Raw genomic sequence first — 22,394 nt, 5'->3', positions numbered from 1 at the left:
GAACTGAAACAGCTATAAATGACTACTAGCTGCAGCTCAACACTAAAAAGGTTACAGACTTGTTGATATCAACACAAAAACATCCCTTAGAGCCTCAAATCCTGCAGCTACAACAGCCTGCGAATGGCACAGAGTTTAAATGTTACATGCCATTTGAAGGATGACCCTTAAGAGCAAAACACTTGAAGCTTGTACGAATATACAATTATGTCATCAGCGATCAGTTGCTGGTTTCTGCATTATAACTTTTCATGGACTCCAAAGACTTGTAGACAGAGCAGACCGTCAGCACCACACAAAGTCCTTTTCCTGGGATTAACCATCTGCATATGATGTCATCTGGGCTAAATCTGATCTCCATTTCCACACAGCTGAGAAACATCAGCTCTGGCCTCAGGGACTGGGTAAAGTAACAACCACCAGATTACAGCAGAATAAAATAAAATTATAGCTGAAATCACCAAAAAAGACAGTAAGTTGTTTTGGTTGCACATGTAGCATCAACTTACAATAAATTTAGATTTAAAATAAATATTTTGTATTCATTTTGAACACCAGTTATATGGTGTTAAACAATTATTTTTACAGCTGACATATTCAGCTGCAAAGACGTATCATGTCATATTCATTAAATAAAAGAGATTGCGCCTTGACCCCCGTGAACAATATCATACACTTAAAATTGACTGATGAAGCAACAGCTGCACGGATGTAATGCAATTCATAAATAAATATCTGTTGTTCAGCCACGATGACATTGCATATGTATGCCTATGTCCAGGGATCAGACCCAGCATTATGCATAAGGCTCAGAATAGATGCTGACCTTTGCTTGGCTCCCAGTAAACCATTTCAAAATATGAAACTGACAATGTGACTCATCTCATCTTAGACAGAGCAACACAAATGTCAACAGAGTGCATCTTTACTTCCAAGCCATCACACTCACTTTAGTTGTGCTAATGGATCACCGTAGGCCTCAGACAAATGGCTGAGGTGTGCTTAGATTCTCTCAATTCAAGCTAGAGGTTAGAAGGTGGTTTTAAGAAGTCAGCGGTGTTCGAGGGCAACAGCTGGCCAGTGGCCAGCTCTTCTCCTGTTTCAGCTCAAATTTAACATGCCCAGATGGAATCATCAGCTGTTTCCCAAAACCTAGTGCGGCAATCAGGAAGTGCTGGGATCAGCCAGATTTAGACATTCATTTCATCCCAAAGAATCATCTTCCTTAGAAAGATTATTTTTAAACGCAAGAGGTGAAGAAGAACATTACGGACAAGGTCAAGAAACACTTCTTTATGCACACGAGTACAGTAAAGGAGTGGTGGCCTCTGACCCGTGTACACTATTATTCCAACTGAATTACTGCCTGTGTTAAGGAGTGGCTCTGTGACAGGTGTGGCACAGCTGAATGAATTGAGAAACACAACCATGTAATGTTATTATCAAGAATCAAGATGACCTTAGCAGGAATTAGTGTTCAATATCTATTATTATCAGGCTTTGAGGTGGTTATAAGATGCCATTTACTGCAACCATAAACTGCTTTCCCTAATTTTATATTACAGTTATGGCTTATAGCTTCTGACAATTCTGTGCGCATTTAAAACATGTCAAAGTCAGCCGCTACAGACAGAGCAGGAAAAACATATTACGCAGTGATCTACACAGTCATGGGTTGTTCCACTGACATGAACCTTAATAGGAAGTCTCCTTTGTCTTTTACGGGACCGAGTCATGGCCAAAGTTTGATACGCTGAATTGCATAGCCTTGTTTGTTTAACTCTGAAACTGTAGCCACAAGTTGTGTAAATAAAGCCTAGCTAGAATTTCAGCTGATCATTGTTTATAACATCTTAAAAACACACACACACACAGCTGATGTGTGTGTGTAACAGTGCAATGCAAAACAGAAAACAATCAGCAGTCCTTACTGTATTTTATTTACACTTATTATATTTTAATTCCCTGATATGACAAAATTTTTCAATAGATTTAAAGAGCCTGTAGTTTCATTTCAAAGCTGACAAGCTTAACTACAGTCAACATGACAAAAAAATGACTCAGTGTCCCTTTCCTAATCATTTGCCCTAGATCCCGTTAAGCCCCAGCAATACGGCAGCATATCTGAATTTCCTACATGGCATCGAGCAGCTTTAACTCTGAACTCGAGCTTTGCCCCCTTCTCTTGCAAAGCAAACTCTCAGAAATAGACCGACCTGAGGTCAGTCTGGCTCTAGGTCTTTTCAAATGACCATCATCTGATTCTGGTTTGGTTATTTTGGCTCTTGTGTACCACCTCAATTACAATCCTGTAAAGAAAGTCAAGGCAGAGCGGTGAAGCATGCATTCACGGCAGTGACCAAAAAGGAGCAAAATGTGAGAAACTGGTGATGATTGAACATTGCATGTAATTTGGCGATGGACTCTCGAGTGTAACTCCTGAAACAGCTGAATGGAAAATGTGACTAGTGCTTTGGTTTGAACCAGGATGTGGACTTAGAAGCTACAATTACACAGCACTCACTGCTCCACAGGCACACACGCCCATACACCATATTCAAACCTATTTTTTATGCTGTCACGATTTTGCAGTGTCAGTGTTTTATGTACTTCTATAAAAAACACCAACATTTAAGACACAGACATTCCTGTGCAGCTTTTATGCCTGTGACAAAATCTTGACAAACATCAAATGTGAGTCTGCATGAACGCACTGTGTTGCTGCCGGCTACCGATTCATTTGAGCAGAGCAGGGGTGGGCAACTCCAGGCCTCGAGGGCCGGTGTCCCTGCAGGTTTTAGATGTGTCCTTGAACCAACACAGCCGATTTAAATGGCTAAATTAGCTCCTGCAGTTCTCCAGAGGCCTGGTAACGAACTAATCATGTGATTCAGGTGTGTTGACCCAAGGTGAGATCTAAACCCTGCAGGACACCGACCCGCGAGGCCTGGAATTGCCCACCCCTGCATTAGAGGATTAGCTAGCTGACTAAAGGTAGGCTTTTACATACTGTTGACATCCAAGGATCTTTTAACTCAGTCTGCCCAGCATGCACTCTAGAGAGCCAAAGCTAAAGCGTCAAGATGTCACTTGAATTCCTGACAAACATGCTGATAGAGCTTTTGCTCCTTCAAAGTTTTTCAACAACTGCCTCATGGCGAGCTGGTGTAAGCTGCTGAACTAGACCGCAACGAGAGCTGCTTATCATGATTCAGTGAGAGGCAGACAAGAGAGTTGGATCCAACCCCTCAGATTTCCATCACGACTGACCCAGCACTGTGACTGGCTTCACTCAGATACACTGCCTCACTCATATGCCTCTGCACCGGTGACTCAGCCACAGAACATAAAAGAGTCAACCGGAGACAATCATCTGTTCACCAAACATGATTTCAAACTTGGATTTGAAAAAATAAAAAAATAAAAAAATAAAAAAAGGAGTAAGGTATATAATCGACCATGCTATAGTTGGTCCTTCACAGAGCATGCTAGGCATGGTCATTTTCAAACAAACAAGTTCTTTCATAGATCAAATATTTTGTGAGACTATTTGTTGTACTACAATCTCTACATCCTGGAGTTTACCAGCACTTGTATGTAAACTACCACCCCTACTACATTCTGTAACACACAAAGAACGCATTTGTTACCCAACAAAAACAGAACATCACCTCAACAACCAGATATCAGACCGATGAATTATATGTGGTATGGTGATATTAAATATTACTCCATAAATGTGAGAAATGCACAACATTAAAGTCTGTTAAAACCACAAAATAAATAACTAAAATATTTCACAGCGAGTATCAGATAGTATTTATGCTTACAATGGTCATCCCTTGTAGTTACCAGTGTATACTGGTCCTCACTGGAAGCAAAACATTTAGTGAAATACGTAAAGTAACATTAAATTGAACTGGTGGTGGTCAGAGGGCCCGGTGGCGCCAGTGTCCGGCAGCCTCGCCTCTGTCAGTGCGCCCCAGGGTGGCTGTGGCTACAATGTAGCTGCCATCACCAGTGTGTGAATGTGTGCGTGAATGGGTGGATGACTGGATATGTAAAGCGCTTTGGGGTCCTAAGGGACTAGTAAAGCGCTATATAAATACAGGCCATTTACCATTTAAATGACTTTTTTGTTTCTAACAGAGTGAACATCTGCTCAGTATTATCAGTGCCTCAGCCACATACAAATAGATATGAGCTTTCGTTTGTACCTGGCTGTCTAGCAGCCTGAACATAATGCAGTCCCAACAACCATGCTGCTTCTCACTCCGTTTGTCCTTGTATAAGTTACTTAGTGGAAAGGATGGAAGCAGTGACACTCCAAATTTGCCATCCATAAACAAAAATAAATAAATAAAGTATAATAAAACACTCTAGCGCTGATGGGGGAACTGCAGATTTACCACAGATTAAGGTTGTTTTTTGCTGCTATTTGACTCAGACTAAGCTATCTAATAAGGCTGTCTAAAACTTGCATAATGCACTCAGCTAGATCATTTCCCTAAATAACAATATGCACTCTGTCTTTTTGCACAGTGAAAAAAAAACAAAAAAAAAACAGCGTCTTTTAAAGCCACAATAGCTTTACGGTGTTTCTTGATAGGCATCGTGTTCAAGTGTAAAAGGCAGAGACATCAGCAAAGCACATGCACCAATCAGACATTTTGTACTTTATCCAACTTGTAGATTTGACTATAACTAGCCCTAGTTTATAAATTCATATGGTGTCTTTCTATTCCTCAAAACAAATGTTGTTTTCCCCCCCACATCTGAAATGTGTCTGTCTTTAACAAGCACCGTCTACATAAAATACTCCTCTGCATGCACGTGGCTGGCACACAATGCACAGTAGGATGCTGTGTTTACTGTGTTCATCTCCCTAGATGGCCATCCAACATCAGCCCCCTCTCACTGAGCTATAGGGAGGCATTGGCTGTACAATAAGTATCAGCACCACACTACTTATTACTCTCCTCCTGCGTTCAGGAGATATTACAGACATTTGTCATAGCTAAAGGTAGTCATGACCACAAAGAGGAGACTTCATTTATTTGATTCATTACTGCCAATACCAGTTCTGAAGGCGGAAAGTATCACAGGCCATTCCTATCTGTCGATAAACAACCAGCTACATCAAAAGGGATTAGAAATAAAAACCAAACTGAAAAGATTGTAACTCAAAAGTCTGTTCAAAGTGGACTGGTAGACATCCTAACAAAAATGTACGCAAAAACTAAGGGAAGTGGTTGAGAGGGGGTTGAAGACCTCTCGAAAAACAATTAACTACAGATGGTAAGACAGAGAGAGTGCTACATCAAGACAGCAGTATTAAAATGAAAATCTGTAAAATGCCTCATGGATAGAAAGGTTTAGACGAAAACATTCTGATGGAGATGATGTGTCACTTTACCCTCTCAGTAAAGCCTGATGGGTGGCTAGTGTGTACAGTAAGCCACAACAGCAAGCAGACATTTAATGGTTTTGTTTCTTTAAGACTCTGGGATCTCCCCTTGGGAGTGAAGCCTGCAGTGTACTTACAGCAGCGTCTGTACAGTCCTGCCTCCAACACGTAGGCACTTGCCAGTGTGAGAAAGCACCCAGCTGAACCAAAGACTGTGTGTCCACAAGGCCGGCCAACAAAGACGACCTTTCAGCACTTAGCAGCTTCTCTCTGCAGCAACGTTTAAAGCAATTCTCGATCCACTGCCAGAGGATCGAGTGCATAGGCCTTTCATACCATACCAACTCAATCTCTGTCTCTGCTATTAAGTGGCAAAGCAGGGTGAAACTGACATTCACCTTTTTACTTTGATTCACAGAGGTGCCACCAAAATACCCAGCCAAACACAGCATTCAGCAAACAACAGTACCAGCCAAAGACTAACTAATCATTACATGCCATCCTTCAGAGCTTAGCATTTAAAATTGGTTGTTACAACAAAGCAGATTAAAAACTACTTTCGTCAACCAGATTACATTTGTTATCCCAAGAAAATAGTTTTATTAGTTTCTTGGTAAAACAACAATCTTCACTTGACCGGGCATAAAGAAATTTATATTACACACTCTCCCTCTGTCTTCGTTTTCTCATCTACTCATTACTGTACATCAGAGTTTCTCCAAGAGATGTTGTCCAAAATGCACCATTAAATCAGGCTCTAGTCTATATTAAAGTCTATAATAGACCTGCAAGGAGTACTTAGCAAAGCAGAATAAGCAAACTTTAATCTTTTTTTCATACCATTCAAATGCAAAAAAATTTCTACTTTTTTTTAAACACATATTTAGTAACATTTGTGTTACTAAGTCAGAGGCTCAGTAAACAAGCAGCATGAGAGCATCTGATATGTTTCATGTGACATTTACAGTGGGGCAAAAAAGTATTTAGTCAGCCACCGATTGTGCAAGTTCCCCCACTTAAAATGATGACAGAGGTCAGTAATTTGCACCAGAGGTACACTTCAACTGTGAGAGACAGAATGGGAAAAAAAAAATCCATGAATTCACATGGTAGGATTTGTAAAGAATTTATTCGTAAATCAGGGTGGAAAATAAGTATTTGGTCACCTCAAACATGGGAAATCTCTGGCTCTCACAGACCTGTAACGTCTTCTGTAAGAAGCTTTTCTGTCCCCCACTCGTTACCTGTATGAATGGCACCTGTTTGAACTCATCATCTGTATAAAAGACACCTGTCCACAGCCTCAAACAGTCAGACTCCAAACTCCGCCATGGCCAAGACCAAAGAGCTTTCGAAGGACACCAGGAAAAGTATTGTAGACCTGCACCAGACTGGGAAGAGTGAATCTACAATAGGCAAGCAGCTTGGTGTGAAAAAATCAACTGTGGGAGCAATCATCAGAAAATGGAAGACATACAAGACCACTGATAATCTCCCTCGATCTGGGGCTCCACGCAAGATCTCATCCCGTGGGGTCAAAATGATCATGAGAACGGTGAGCAAAGATCCCAGAACCACACGGGGGGACCTGGTGAATGACCTGCAGAGAGCTGGGACCAAAGTAACAAAGGTCACCATCAGTAACACACTACAACGGCAGGGAATCAAATCCCGCAGTGCCAGACGTGTTCCGCTGCTGAAGCCAGTGCATGTCCAGGCCCGTCTGAAGTTTGCCAGAGAGCACATGGATGATACAGCAGAGGATTGGGAGAATGTCATGTGGTCAGATGAAACCAAAGTAGAACTTTTTGGTATAAACTCAACTCGTCGTGTTTGGAGGACGAAGAATACTGAGTTGCATCCCAAGAACACCATACCTACTGTGAAGCATGGGGGTGGAAACATCATGCTATGGGGCTGTTTTTCTGCCAAGGGGACAGGACGACTGATCCGTGTTAAGGACAGAATGAATGGGGCCATGTATCGTGAGATTTTGAGCCAAAACCTCCTTCCATCAGTGAGAACTTTGAAGATGAAACGAGGCTGGGTCTTCCAACATGACAATGATCCAAAACACACCGCCCGGGCAACAAAGGAGTGGCTCCGTAAGAAGCATTTGAAAGTCCTGGAGTGGCCTAGCCAGTCTCCAGACCTCAACCCCATAGAAAATCTGTGGCGGGAGTTGAAAGTCCGTGTTGCTCGGCGACAGCCCCAAAACATCACTGCTCTCGAGAAGATCTGCATGGAGGAATGGGCCAAAATACCAGCTACTGTGTGTGCAAACCTGGTAAAGACCTATAGTAAACGTTTGACCTCTGTTATTGCCAACAAAGGTTATGTTACAAAGTATTGAGTTGTATTTTTGTTATTGACCAAATACTTATTTTCCACCCTGATTTACGAATAAATTCTTTACAAATCCTACCATGTGGATTCATGGATTTTTTTTTCACATTCTGTCTCTCACAGTTGAAGTGTACCTCTGGTGCAAATTACTGACCTCTGTCATCATTTTAGGTGGGGGAACTTGCACAATCGGTGGCTGACTAAATACTTTTTTGCCCCACTGTATATACTAAACAATTAGTGAACTGTTTGAGAACTGATTGACAGATTGATACATGTAACAAACAGCATATTTTCTGATTTTGTCATTTTTACAGTGATCACTGAAATCTGTGATAAAACAACAATATTCAACTCATGTCTAACTTATGTTCATAGATAACAGGACTGTTATTTGTTTTAGTCTGTCAGGAAATGCTCAGCAACAGCCTCTGACAAATCAGATACCCTACTTGACAGGCAGTGACACTCACGGGGTTACCCCGGAGAGCTGTGAGATCAGGGACAGACAGAAACAAGTGGACGGGGAACTATCTGCAGTCTGGGTGAAGGGAGAAGCCTTCTTCATGTCAACGCCAGTAATGCCCAGAGCTGTGCCAGCTGTTAAGTGTCCTGACCCATCCTGGCTCTACTATTAGGGTATTCCCATCTCTGGGAATGAACCTAAGATGCCACGAAACAGCAGTGTGTGTGTGCGTTTTATTTATTTTTATTTTTTTTATGTATTCACTGAATTTTCTTTCCCGTGTCTGTCCTTTCTTCTATACCCATACGTACACAACCTGCCAACAAACTCACCCAAAGCTACACATGTGCAAACACAAAACATCAACTGTAATTTTACTGTTACATGTTGCTGTTTTTCTGTGTCTTTCTAAAATATCAGATAAATAAAAGCCCAGTAATAACACTGATGCTGAAAATGTACGCCTACAAAAGATAACGATAGTGAACCTGAAAGGAAGCAACAGAAGTCGTAATTTTAACTCTAAAAACAACATGAAAATACACATCAACAACAAAACAAAAAAAGTCCTTAATAACCCCGAGTCTACAGAGTCAAGTCGGGTCTGATGAGCCCTTTGGCAGACTTCACCCTGTTGTTATTTTACAGTCGGAGATGTTGGGTCCAGTAGCCACGAGATCCACATAGTGGTGTTACAGCCCTAATGCCAGATCCAGATATAGCTGGACACCATGGGGATAAAAATACCCAAACAGATGGGAGGGTTCACAGGCAGAGGGGGAGAGGCACCAAGCACAATTAAAGACTTCAGACAAGAGGAGGACTGCAATTACAGCTGTTTGCTAACCTCTGCCTTCTAGTGGTTAGCACAACCTTTAGTTAATACCTATTCAGCGATAACGACCTCCCTCAGAGACAGAAACGTTAACGTTAATCATATATAAATCATATGCCTAGCCCCAACAGCTTCAGTATTAACACCTACTTAGAATGGGAGTTAGACCTCTTCTTCTAGACTGACCAAATTTCAGGGGAAAAACAGATTTCAAACATCAAAGTGGTACAAGTGGCAACAAATTTATGGTGAAGAGAAAAGTTGAAGTGCTGAGGAAATGGCTGAGCTGTCACAGGCTGCCCCAGAATCAAGCAATCAGAAAACAAACAGGCCTTGACATTTCATGTGGTTTTCACAGTCTGTTTGAAAGCTACTAAACCAGTGCCGCTGGGGAAAAAAAAAAAACACCGCTCATGCTGACACAAAGCAAGTACACTACTGACTGAGCTTAAGGCCTGTGTGGGATTATTTAATAAGGGCCTACAAATGAATTAACATTATTCTAATGACGAAGAAATTGGTGAAAGGGAAGGAAGTGTAAAAATGATCTTTACAAGAATTGCTACTGTGCATGAAGTGACAAAGGTTACTAAAGAAACAAACAAACACTGAAATGCACTTAAGAAAAATGTTCTTTCAGTCGCAGTTTCTTCACCTCATCCAGAGGACAGCTGACTCAAAAGCATACAAGAGCAGGTCGTGGGAAAAGGGCCCCGTCTGATTGTTCTTATTTACTTCCTGTGTATCTCACTCTCAAACAGTCAAGTGCACAATGAAACTGGGCTGTAATTAAGATAATAACTTTTCACAATAGAGATTTATCAGAATAAGTTATTTGAGGACACCTGGAACAGTAGGTTTTTGTTTTCAATTTCAAGAGATAGTTCAAGAGATACTTACCAACTTAATGGCCACATATTCGTTAGTATAGAGATTTTTTCCCAGCCGCAGTTCTCCAAAGTTTCCACAGCCAATTTTTTTACCCACGCGGAAGTTTGGACCAACCATAAGAACTCCAGAATTGCTCCCTGTACTCCTGCCCCCATGTCCAGGCCTGCTGCTTGTTGTCTTAGACATCTTTTTCCCTTCCTCTGTCTCTCCCTTGCCCCCTCTCTTGTCAAAATCCATAAGCTTGTGATACCCTGGCCTCTCCACGGTTATTTTCCAGCCATGCAAACCATAGAAACTCCAATGACAATGGAGACTGTTTTAGGGAGGGGGGGGGGGGGGGGGAGACGCCTCACAGGACAGAGGAAAGGTGTTGCTGTTAAAATGCGAAGCGGTTCAGAAGACACTTAAATGAGCCAAAACTGCAGCCGAATGGACCCGTGTGTCTATTGGACAGCTTTTTCCCTTTTTCTTCGTTTACCAGAGGGGCTTCTTTGTTGTGCGTTTCTCCACTCCAGTCTCAGAGCATCATGTCCCCGCCTGACAAATAGGCAGGTGATGTTAGGATGTGTCCAAAGACACACATGCAACACTAGTCATAAAAAAGCACTCGGAAACGCAACTACTGCATCCACAAGGCCACTTGGGAACATCTCCTGGAGTGCCTCATTCCTTCTGGTCAGCCTTCAGTGACACTTTGGACGCTCTCCATGATGCAGGGCCACAGCTTAGCGGGCAACCTGGAATTACACTGACAGCAGGAACGAACAGTCTGGGGTGATGTTGGTTTGTTATCTGAAAAAGAAAAACATGGCCAGAAATCAGTCCATAGGTTGTGATGTATTTTGGTATTGTCTCGACTAAGAGCCCAGGCCATCATTTACACACAACCCAATCATTACTCACGCTTACAACTGAAATTAGCTTGTTTGGAGATGGACAATTTGGACTGTAATTGCAGAAATAAAAGCTCTGCAATGGCAGGTACCTGCCATAACTTTACAAACCATCTACAAAACAATTAAAAATGGTAAAAATGCTGGTAAATTTAGCAAATTAATCACAACTTGTTCCAGCAACACTTGGGCCTTTATGAAATTAACATTTTCGACAGGGAAAAAAACAAACAAATTCAAGCCTTTTGCATGAGTATCACATTATATCTACAGTGGCTGTTCCATACTACGGCTGAAATGAGATCTTTATGCAGACTGACGCAAAGCAAATTCAATAAAGGAATCAATATGAGGAGAACTGTTGACCTCAGACATGAGAAATTACAGATAAAATATTCTAAAAGAAACCATGTAACAATGTGCTGTGTGTTTATAATGAAGACCAACATAGCTAATACTGCTAAATAACCATCTTGTTGTCGTCTTTCACAACCACACGCAGGCGTCTCTGCACAGAGCCACTCCGTCATGTCCATGATCTAAGATGTTGCTGAAGAGAGCAGGTAATGCAGGCGCTAGCTTGGGGCAGCTACTCTTTCCTATGGAAAGGCACTTACACAGATCAATGACTGCTGTAATGCTTCATCTAATCACAACATTTGCATCACTGGACAACATTATTGGAAAGATTCAGAAACAGTCTAGTCCACAGCTAGCTCAGCCGTGTCTGACCATCACAAGATAAAAAACACAGTATCATCAGCTAGAAGTTTGCTAGGGATGAGCAAGTAATTTTTTGTGTTTAAATACGTCTTTACTACAACGACACATTTGTCAAAGTGACTCTGGCCAATGCAGAATTCATTCCAAAGACTACAATGAGAAAAACAAAGCACTATATTATATATATATACCTAGGTTGCTTTGCATATGGTGACACTTACTACAGGAATTGTGGCGAAACTAACCTTGCCGGTCACGAGATAAGATGAACACTATGTGACGGAGTAAAACTTATCAGCTTGTGCATGCCAAAAGATGACAGCAGCTCCTGGAATGGTAGAGTGCATTATGCGAGGCACTTCATTTTTCAAGCTGCCGGAGGCCAATACACTATCAACACATTTAAAAATAACAACATGATGTAAGGACATTGGGCAAGTATGGGAATATTTCTGAAAAACACCAATGACCTCAGTATCTTGCTGTCTTGGTTAACTTTCCGTAGGCTGCCCATGTTTTCAGTCTGTCCCATTTAAGGAAGTGGTGCATTGTTTTTCCCATGACAGCTATTTGACATAACTATAGAGTTGTTAAAAACATGCAAAGCGAACAGCGACATATTTCACGTATCGAGAAGGTATTTGGAAGCACAAAGACAGTCCATTTATGAATGATCCCCCTCCAAAAGAAACCTCCCTAAGCCAGATAATGTCCCTAAGGCCAGTTTCATAAAGCTAACTAGCAATAACACTAGCAGGACCGTTTCAAACCGTGTAAATACGAACACAAACACCCACAGAAAATACCCCAAAATGCAAATGAGCAGCGGTAACCAAACCGGAATGGCAAATTTTCCCTCGTCACTTACCTTCCTTTTTTAGCTTAGGTTAATGATAGCTAGTTGCTAAGTTGCTACTGTCTTAACAGCTGTCATTTAGCGTTAGTTTCGGACAACCCAAAGACTCGCTTTCTATACTTGTTAGCCGATTTGTTTCCCCATAAAGAACGATAGATGGAAAACGCCGTTTTAAAAAAGTGAATACCGTCGGTATGAGCTTTAAGAAAGGCTCTGTAACATTACACTTGCTGGCTCGGCGGGCAAGGCCAGATACTCTAAAGCTATCGTAGCGCTGGCTAGGAAGCCCGAGTTAGCTTGACATCCTTCAGTCGTAGCTAGCTTGACTATTTAATTAAGAATTAACGGTAAGTGAATGTAAACATTTAATTTCAAGTTGTAGTTAAGCCAACATGTCACACAGTTGAATTAAGGTAACCTAGCTCGTACCTGCCAAAAACACCGATCCTCTTGGCCCAACGTCTGCTTTAAAAAAAAAAAAAAAAAAACCCAGCCGACGATGTAACGCTAGCCAATTTGTTAACAACACAGTATCACAACAACACGGGCTACCTGTTAGCAAACACATTCAAATTAAATAAGTCGAAGCCTTACAGAGAATCAAATATTCATTGACTGACATTTCCTGAGCTACATATACGTGGCTAGTTAGTAAATGCTTAATAACCGAAAAATAACGTCCCAAGCGAGGCTGTTACAAATATTATCGACTGAAAAAAATACTATAATATAACTATATATATATATATATATCTCTGAGTCACCTCATAATGTCGCTTTTATGTTAGTTCAGATAACAGCTACAGCCATTACCCGGACCACTGCCGGGCAACTCCTTAATCCTAAACAAGCGAATGCACACCAACGGCAGCCCGGGATCTCTTACCGCTTAGCTCTCAAGCTAGTCATTTAGCAAGCTAGCACGCCAGGCACGTTAATAAACTGCGTTGCGGCTTTTTGAAAAACAGCCGCTGGGAATGAAGCCCTGTCACGGAAGAATGGTTACCTTTAAATGTTAGCTATCGAAACGCAGTCGAAGTCATGGTTCTGCGTTCGTCGCTATCTTCCTCGTCTGGTGCCTCTTATCCTCAAGTTGCTATGATTTCACTGTTGTCTCTTTAAGCCTCCCTTAACTGCACAGCGTCACCCGGGCTCACGCCACACGGCGCTACGCTGGAAAACCGGCGCAACCGCTTTGGTGAATAACCAGAAACATCAGGCGATCGTAGCTCCCCGACTACGTGCTCCAGACCAGACCGGTTGCTTTTGATTGACACATGTGCACCACCGGTAAAACTGAAACTAACATGCTGCAAGTGTAGAGCTGCTCAGCCCGGCGAACATCTACTACTACCGTCCTTTTAAAACGTACTAGTACTGATACTACACTGTAATTTACAGTGTAGTACTAACCCTTTTACAGTCTGTAAAAATACTCCTTTACAGATAAACAGGGAGCATATAGTTGAAGCATACATTAGGTTGTAAAAGTCCTTCAAGCTTTTCAGTCCGTTGTGACTGAGGCAATAACGCAATGGTAATAATAATAATGATAATTGGTACTAATTATTGTTATTAATAATTAATTCATGTCAAACATCACTTAGATTTTAAAATATTTTAATGAAAAAAAGACAAATATACAATTTTACTAACTGTATGTACAATTTACAACAGTTTACAATAATTACAACATATTTCCTGAATTATGGGATAATTTACATGTAAGTGACTGAAACTGTCTAGTAAAGGTAGTGGAGTGAAAAGTGCTGAAAATCTTGGATCAGAAGTTAAAAGTTACATAAAATCCTCACAGTACGAATACCTCAAAGTGAGCTGGTATTTGTACTTGCTTCTTTTTTTCTTTTCTTTTTTAAATACCACTGGAAATATCAGAGTTTTAACTTCCTTTCCAAAATGTCTGAGTAGGTTCTCAGTCACCCAGGCCATTGTAGTCTAAGGTGCTTGGAAAGAAAAGCGACTGGACTTCTTTAAGTTTCCTGAAGACGTTTCACTTCTCAGCTGTGAATCTTCTTTAGTTCAGAAAGAGCTTAAAGAAGTCCAGTTGCTTTTCTTTCCAAGCTGCTCACACTTCATTTCCAACAGTTCCACTGTTTTCCTGGCTATGGTCTATACCATAATCCTCTCTTGAAAGAGAACTCTGAGTCTAAAATAAATAATAGAAAGAGCAGGTGCCAGTGATTTTATTTAACATTTCTATGCTTCAGTGCTCAGTTACAAAATGACTTTTCCCAAATGCTTTTGCTATGTTTTTTAATTGTCTACCCCTAATCCTAGTACTTAGCAGTGTAACAAGCTATATAGCGCTGAGCAGATTAGGAAAAATGAACTGTGAAAGTACATAGTGTTAAATCATTTTATGCAGACAGGTGAAACTCACAGAATATAAACATATACTTTCAGCAGGTTTCAGGTTTGTCTCTCACAGGACTGCTTCAGGGGTCCACATCACTTACAGCCCCAGATGCGGATGTTGCACTGCTTTACTAGAGCAAGGAGTCTGAAGGGAGACGCTACAGTTTTTTGTAAGTGACAATGTAGGAATCCCGAGGGTGGAGCTGTGCTGCTGTATGACGGGCCAGAACACCGGAGGGAAGGCGAGCTCAGTGGACAGCACTCCTACAACTGGCTGGTGAGGTGTGTGACTATAACACTCTCCTGCCATGAAGGGGAAAAGCGGAGGAGAGGGAAGTCGTAGGGGGCACTGTGAGGTGTCAGAGTCTAAATCCCTGCTTTTGGTCACATCAGGAGGAGGAGGCGCTGATGGGATGCTCCTGTCACCGCATGATAAGGTGATGTCCTGTTTGTCTCTAGCCTTGATGTCCTCGTGTCCTGCTTTGCTGTGATGTGGAGCTTCCTCCAGACTCTGGTCTCTGGACAGAGGGGAGCATCGTTGACCTTTACGAAACTTTGCCCTCCTGTTCTTGAACCACACCTGGATGAGGAAGACAGGACGACCGATGCGCCACAAATAAGTGAGGTGTTTTAACACTATTAAAGCTTAATGCAGTGACCCTCAAAGTTAAACATGCATTTTTATTTTAAGATTATACTTGAGGTGTGCTCTCACCTGAATGCGAGCCTCGGGCAGGTTTATACAAACAGCCAGCCTCTCTCTCATGCCAACATCTGGGTACTGCGTCTGCTGGAAGGCTTTCTCCAGAGCCTGCAGCTGCGACACTGTGAATGCAGTGCGGCTGCGGCGCTGCTTCTGCTGGTTGCCATAGCGAGCCTCGAGGATGAGCTCTGGCAGGAAGAAAATGGGAGCAGCACATCACTTCAGGCACGTTTTCAGCAACTTACAGAGGATCAACAAAAATGTCAACAATATCAAAAGGACAACAACAGTCACTTAAACCAGGAATAATTCTTAAGCACCATGTTTAAATGGGTCACTATGAGTTTGGGATGGAATTCACTGTGTTTTCTGTACTGGACAAACATATCTTTTTCTCACACTGTACAAATATTTAAACAAATAGCACTATAAAATATACTTATATTGATGTTTGTGTAAATATTACATTATAAAGATTACATTATAATCATGCAGCAACGAGACTGCTTCCCTGAGGCTCAATATCGGTCATAATTTGTGTTATTAATCTGAAAGTAACTGTAGTTATTGATATATGCTGTGCTGTAAAAGATTAATGTACATTGTGAGAAAAAGAAAAAAGTAATCCCACCGTGGTGACTGACCCACCTGCCAGCCTCTCCGCCACAGTGAGTGTGTGCACTGTGGGACCTGCTGCAGAGTATGCGTGGTATTGCTCCGCCATCTGGTGGCGCAGGTCCACCAGCATGGAGTTAACTCCGTGGAAGGGGTACACGCCGCCGCTGGACGTCCCGCAGAAATTCAAGGAGTTCATGCTGAACCTGAAGAAACAGAGAGACTTCATTACCTTCAAGATTGTGCGTTTTTCCCCTTTACTGTGGTATCGATACAATAACTGCCCACCGAAGCGAAGTTAAGATTAATCGAAAATCCAGAGTTTAAGTCTCCACATCACCGCCAGCTCCTCTCCAAACGAATTAACTACTAATTAAATGGGAACACGGTGACACTTGTCTTATTATAAATTAATAAAAGACCATATTATTTTTTTTATTGTAATAAAATCTGAGCGAGAATGAGCATAAACTCTATTGATATAAACTCCACTGATTTCTCTGAAATGACGTCATTATTTACGCTGGTGTAACAGAATCTGAAGTTCTGTGCGTAAACGGGTCAAAGTAGATAAAACGGTATAATTGCCTCTTTCGATAATAGTGATATCAGTGTGAACGGATCTAGGATCACGTCTGCACTCGTGGGTTATCACTTCTGCTTCTGCTTTAGAGCTATTTCTGTTTTGACTGCCGTTTAACTCGCAGTTTAGAGCTCAAAAGTCTTAGTTCGTAAATTCAGTGATATCATCACGCAGCCAGGAAGCTAAACTAGAATAGTAAGTTGCTATCCGGGTTAAGACGTTACTCAAATCTCCTCCTTTCTTTTATTTAAGTTTTAAAAGTGTGCGTGTTTTTACCTGATACTCGAATCCAAAGCAGAACCGTGAGATCCAGCTCCAAGTGCGTCTTTACGCATGCACACAGGTCGGCCAGTAAACGGTAGTCCAGGTTTTTTTAGTCCAATTTGGGCCTTATATCCTCGCAGAGCAGCGCTCTTTGTCGTGGCATGGGCTTAATTCTCCCAAACCATTCTCACCCACGGCTATTTAAGAAGCGTTTACCCAGGCTCCCCTCAGCCATTAGCCAATAGAAAGAAAGGTATTAGCCGGGATTAGGTGGGATGAGGGGAGAGAGGGGGGATGCGAGGAGCTCAAGTTTTTGAAACTATTGAACTTGAGAGATTTATGCCAAGGATCTCCCTATAAGAGCGCGTTTCATTCCCTCCCTTTAAAACAATTAAAACAATGTGGTCGGCTAATCTCCGAGGCAGGGCAGATTAAAATAACAGCCTTTGATTGTCCTCTCCTTCTCGGTCCCTCTTTCTCCCATACCGCTGGTTTTGACAGTCTCCCCCTCGGAGGGGGTTTTCTCTAAGGGTTTGTTTTGCTAACAGGGACCATATTTTGCCTATGAACTGTCACAATGTGAAGTTAATCTGAACCCTACTCTGCGAGAACAATTTATAAGCTCCAGCTGAGCTAAATTAGAAGTCCTCTCAGGGACACAAGACCAAATCAAGGACTGCATCAAATCACCAGAAAGAATAAAGTCCTCCAGCACCAAATGACCAGTGTGGAGCCAGAATACTTTCATCGCCATCACTTCTGGTGGACTTTTTTAAAACCATGTCTAGTTTAACAGCAAACACTTTGAAGTATTTCCACTTTTGTTTTCAGCTCATGGTGTCACGTTTGGACTCTCAAGGCTTAGAAAGAAGAAACGCTGATGCTCATTTCTGCAAAGAACTCATAAAACAAAATTTCTGAGACTTCAGTTCTGGCAAAGCTCCAAAAACACTGGATGCCCTCATGTCCCAGAATGCATCTCTTTGGTGTCTTCATCACACTTTATCTGCATCCCTGTTCTTTCACCTCCAGCTTATAATCAGGTTTTCTGTCACAAGTTTGTCATTTCAAACCAAACTGGACAGTTTTATAATGAGACAACACCTCATTAGGAAACTTCACAACAGCGTATCAGAGCCCAGATTCTTGGGATGAATGCTGACCTAACAATTTAGTACGGGAGAAGACGTTTCAGAACTGTTTGTGTCAGTGTAAAAAAAAATCCAGGTTTCTCCGTATACTCATACTCCAATGACCAAGAAAAAGAAAAAGGAAGATATTTCTTTTGTTTTAAAGCCCAAAATGCAAAATTCATTTCTACAAAACAAACTACAGTCTTTATTCTTGGATTGAAAACAACGTTAACAATGAGTAAAACGAGGAAACCTCATCAGACGAGATCTTCTTCCAGGTTAAACAGAGATTTAACGGTGCTGAAAGAGTTAATAGAGTTTATCCCTTAAACCTATTCCACAGTAAAGTGGACAGATACAGTGAGGCTAATAAGTCTGTGTTTTCAGCAATGACTGTGTGGATACTTGATGCTTGATGCAGTCTGAAGAGTGTGTCCTGCACCGCAGACTGTTCATTTAGAAATGAAGCAAAGACCTGCATCAAACATGTTTTGATGGCAAAACAAGTCCAAAAATCGGTTGTAGGTAAGAAAATTGCTCACATTTGTGTTGATACTCAACAATAAAACACCTGAGCTGCCCCCCTGCTGGTCCCATGCCGTGTACTTGAGGGTTGACCACGGTTCACTTCACTTGTTTCCCATTCAAACACAATCAACTGCTTAGACTTCCAAAATATGTGAAAATGTTTGTGCTCCTCTCTTCCCTGTGTTTTTCCCTCTTCTCCTTTCACTGTTCTTGGCTGTCAGGCTATATTAGTGTCCGATAGAAATAAGTCATTTAGAAGAGGCTCTGTCAGCCAGCCCCTCAGCCCCACTAAAAGCTCCAGGATTAGGTCCCGGAGGCCTTTGTCTCCACAGCCCGCAGGATTAGGGGAGATTTACTGCGAGGAGAGAAAAAAAGTAGTTATTTCATGGCACTTTCATGATGAAACCTGGCCAAAGCTGTGTTGGCTGGGGGGATTAGAGGCACACAAAGAGTGTGCTTGTGTGTGACCCTCCCCATCCCAGAGCAGCCACCACCGACTCACTCACGAGCCCCCCTCGCTTGCCCACCCACCCCCACTCCGGTTCATTTCCCCCTTCTGCGGGCCGGCAGGGCTCGTCCGGGTTCACCACCTACCCATCGACACAAGCGAGGCGCTTCATTTAGCGTCTTTAAACTCTCAACACCCAGTGACCTTTAACCGACGCTGTCGCCGTATTTCATCTGTGTTTATGTGAATGCTGTCTGAGAGAGGGTACCGTCCCATCACCGAGGTAAAAACTGCTTTTGCCTCGAGGACCGGAGTGCAGAGGTAAATGAGAAGTTAGTGGATTTCAGCTCCTCCTGTAGAGTTTAAGACCACTTAAGAGGAGTTATCCTGCTCTTAGAGGATCCACTTACACATGTGTGGATTACGGCGAATAGAAGACAAAAGGCCGAGTCACGGCACTGACAACAGCCTCATCGCCGAGCAGGTGTTATGCAGGTTTAATAACTGTTGTCACATAGCAGAGGGAATTACAGGGACCTTGCTGCTCTGCTCCCAATAAGAAAATGATGGTGTGAACGGTTTACAGTTTCCATCCTGCTCGGTGTCACCAAACATGACATTAGTGCTCGTACATACTTCACACGCTGCTTCAAACACACAGCAGGCTGTGTGTGTTAGTCAGGGGATAAGTCAATTCAGACAAAGCTAATAAGTCAGCCTTTACTAGGAGGTGTTAATGGTAGCGGTTAATATTCGCTTTAGAAATCATTAACAGGAACAACTTTTTGGGTGTGGAGAAAATGACATAATCCATGGTTTAAAGCCAAGAATGTTCAAAGAGAAAAACTTTTGAATATAACTTATTAAACCAGCCAGTGCTCCCCTTAAAGTTCAAAATGTGGGTCCTTCACCAGTGAGAGTGCAGTCTCATCAGGACTGGTCCTCCAAACCAGCTGTGAGGTCCCAAATCCTGTTTTTAACTTGTGCATCTCAAATCAAATCAAATCAAATCACTTTTATTGTCACATCACATGTGCAGGTACATCTTAGTTGAGTTTAGGGGGGAAACCTGTGAGCCTCCCACCGACAAACTGTCAAATATTTTGCAGAAAAAAACAAAACTAGAGTAAATGATCTCGGCTTTTGATCGATTTCAGGCGTGCGCTCGCCTCCTGTTTGTTTTGGTTTTGGAGCCGTGCTTTTCGTCATCTTCTGCTTCTTTTTATTTGGTCAGTAAGATGTTAATGCCTCCTGTTTAACAGATGTTTTATATAGTGGCCCAGTCTTTCTTTAATTGCTTATCAATAGTACTAATTTGTATTGACAAGGGCCTGTCAGGACGGGACCTTTGTAGTTGTCAGTTATCTTAAAGGACGGCCCCCTCGGACACCGAATGGATCGATTGGCGCGCAAAATACAATTGGGAGGCCTTTTGAAGGGGGGGTAAGAGTCCGGGAGCATGTGTGCAGAAGAAGGGAGAGCAGAGGATCTAAAGACTTCTGCACAACACTCGGGGGAATCGATAGGGCCCGCTGGCCTTTGACCTGAGGGGGGACTGGGAGAGCGGCGGCGGCGGGTCGGTCGGTCCTCTTAAGTCCCTGTGAGTGCCAGGATCACGCTGAGGCCTGACACTGACTATGACACTCGGGGCTTAGAGTGACATTGACCTGGCTGCAAACACACACGAAAAGCTCAAATATACACACTGCGGCTCAGAAAAGGCAGTGAGGAGATGAGTTATGACAGCTACAAGCAAACTTTCACACACACTAAGAAATCCAGCAGACCTGAATAACTTCTGCTTTACAACAATTAAAGTGCAATTCGAGTCCCGTTATCTTACTGTGATGTCCTCTGCAGCCCCTGGGAGCACGGTAATAAGCAGCCACACCAGCTGATCAATAAGGGGCTCAGTAAAGATCAGTCTCCTAATTGGAGCTATAGATTAAAGACAGGCAGGGAGGGACGGGCAGCTGTGTGTGTCCCCGGGGTCAAGGGCACCCGCAGCATGCTACACAGGGGAGCAGGGGTGAAGTCAGACCAACAGAGGGGAAACTCAGTGGGTCTTAAACCCAGTGACAATAAAATCTGTGTAAATAGTGATTTTGCTGCACTTTTAAAGGAGTTTGAAGCCCGTACGCACCAATGAGGAGCGAATACTTTACACAGGCAACCGCTGCTAAAGAAGTCCAGAGAGTGAGTGACCTGATGGAGGAACAGGGGGAGCAGCGTGCTTGTGTAGACCATTTATGAAGTTTTAATGTAGTCTAGGACAGGGATGTCAAACAGAAGGCTTGTGGGCCCGAAGTGGCCCAGTAAAGACTCCAATCCGGCCTCCTCGAAGGCTTTGAGAAATACGAAGGAAGGCATAGATTTGGAATTTTTAACTGTATTTTTTTTATAGGTTTTACAGCTGCTGTTGCAATAAATATGATACCAAAGTAGTTAAGTGTAAAAGCCAGGTATTTGAACTATTTACAATTGAACCTTTTTTGGTGGTTCCACAGTAAAAGCAAAAAATTTAATAAATGAAAAATCAGCATATAATAATAATAATGGATTGGATTTATATAGCGCTTTTCAAGGCACCCAAAGCGCTTTACAATGCCACTATTCATTCACTCTCACATTCACACACTGGTGGAGGCAGCTACATATTAATAAAAACCTTGTGTTTTATAAATACAAGGCAGCCTCAGCAATGAAAAACCCAGATGTGCTGTTGAAATTGAACTTTTGTTCTTGTATTAAGACATCTCAGGATTCAATGCTTAGTTAAAGGTCTTGCACTGGTCTGGTCCATGATGTGAAAAGATTTTGACATCCCTGCTCCAAAGTCTCCATTTGTGCGCATGTTTTCTCGTTCCTCTTTTTCCCCGAGGTCAGTCTTTTCCATTTAACCATCCACCCTCCTTTTTTCCTCTGTGTTGCCAGTATGTTTGGGATCTTTCTCACTAATATTTTTGAAGTTCTGATTTGTGCATCTAACCAAACGAGACATCCGAGTGTGTCAGTTTTTGTACATCGATGATGAAAGTGATCGCTATTTACAGCCTACGAGCACTTGGCTCCAGGTTGCACCATGGAAGCAAAGGTCCACGAGCAAAGCTGTAGCAGCTCAATCATTTATTGTTAACGACTTATCGATTACAGACTCGATAAACTCCAACGTCAGTTTTAAGTCCATGCACGATGTGGGCAGTAAAGTGTTCCTTTGCTCCTCTCAGAGATAATGCAGCCCTCCGTCTCTCAGCATGTGGTCACTTTTGGGGTCCCGGCCTGCAGCTTCCCCCTCCTCCCACCACCACCAGTCAAAGGTGATCACGG

General features: G+C 42.3%; 2 protein-coding genes and 1 long non-coding RNA gene across 6 annotated transcripts in view; 1 reads left to right on the top strand and 2 right to left on the bottom strand.

Annotated features, from left to right (window-relative positions):
• The window catches only part of csnk1g2b (casein kinase 1, gamma 2b), a 42,479-nt gene extending 28,884 nt beyond the window's left edge, over positions 1-13,595 (bottom strand). Inside the window, exons 1-2 of one of the 4 annotated variants that reach the window (XM_085387123.1) lie at positions 13,424-13,595; positions 9,955-10,737 (exon numbers count right to left, since the gene is read on the bottom strand). In XM_085387123.1, the coding sequence (XP_085243249.1) occupies positions 9,955-10,182 (228 nt within the window). In that variant the 5' untranslated portion in view covers positions 10,183-10,737; positions 13,424-13,595. Of the gene's footprint in view, positions 1-9,954; positions 10,738-13,181; positions 13,298-13,423 lie in introns of those variants that run through there. The other 3 variants (XM_085387122.1, XM_085387120.1, XM_085387121.1) reach the window with 3 other exon arrangements.
• Positions 12,585-15,365, top strand: LOC146650258 (uncharacterized). Its single transcript, XR_014908235.1, has 3 exons — positions 12,585-12,764; positions 14,842-15,075; positions 15,187-15,365. It is a non-coding gene; the product is annotated as an uncharacterized LOC146650258 (long non-coding RNA).
• Positions 14,355-17,495, bottom strand: dmbx2 (diencephalon/mesencephalon homeobox 2). Its single transcript, XM_085387124.1, has 4 exons — positions 16,971-17,495; positions 16,145-16,317; positions 15,509-15,684; positions 14,355-15,373 (listed from the first exon to the last, which is right to left on the bottom strand). Exons 1-4 carry the CDS (start codon positions 17,027-17,029, stop codon positions 14,891-14,893), a joined length of 891 nt encoding a protein of 296 aa, XP_085243250.1. The 5' UTR covers positions 17,030-17,495; the 3' UTR covers positions 14,355-14,890.
• Positions 17,496-22,394: the final 4,899 nt, after the last annotated feature.

This window comes from Rhamphochromis longiceps, linkage group LG17, assembly GCF_057381845.1.
Source record: "Rhamphochromis longiceps isolate RC_006_pf linkage group LG17, R_longiceps_female_GT1.1, whole genome shotgun sequence".
Lineage (NCBI taxonomy): Eukaryota > Metazoa > Chordata > Actinopteri > Cichliformes > Cichlidae > Rhamphochromis > Rhamphochromis longiceps.
This window is presented reverse-complemented; position numbering and strand designations above follow the sequence as displayed.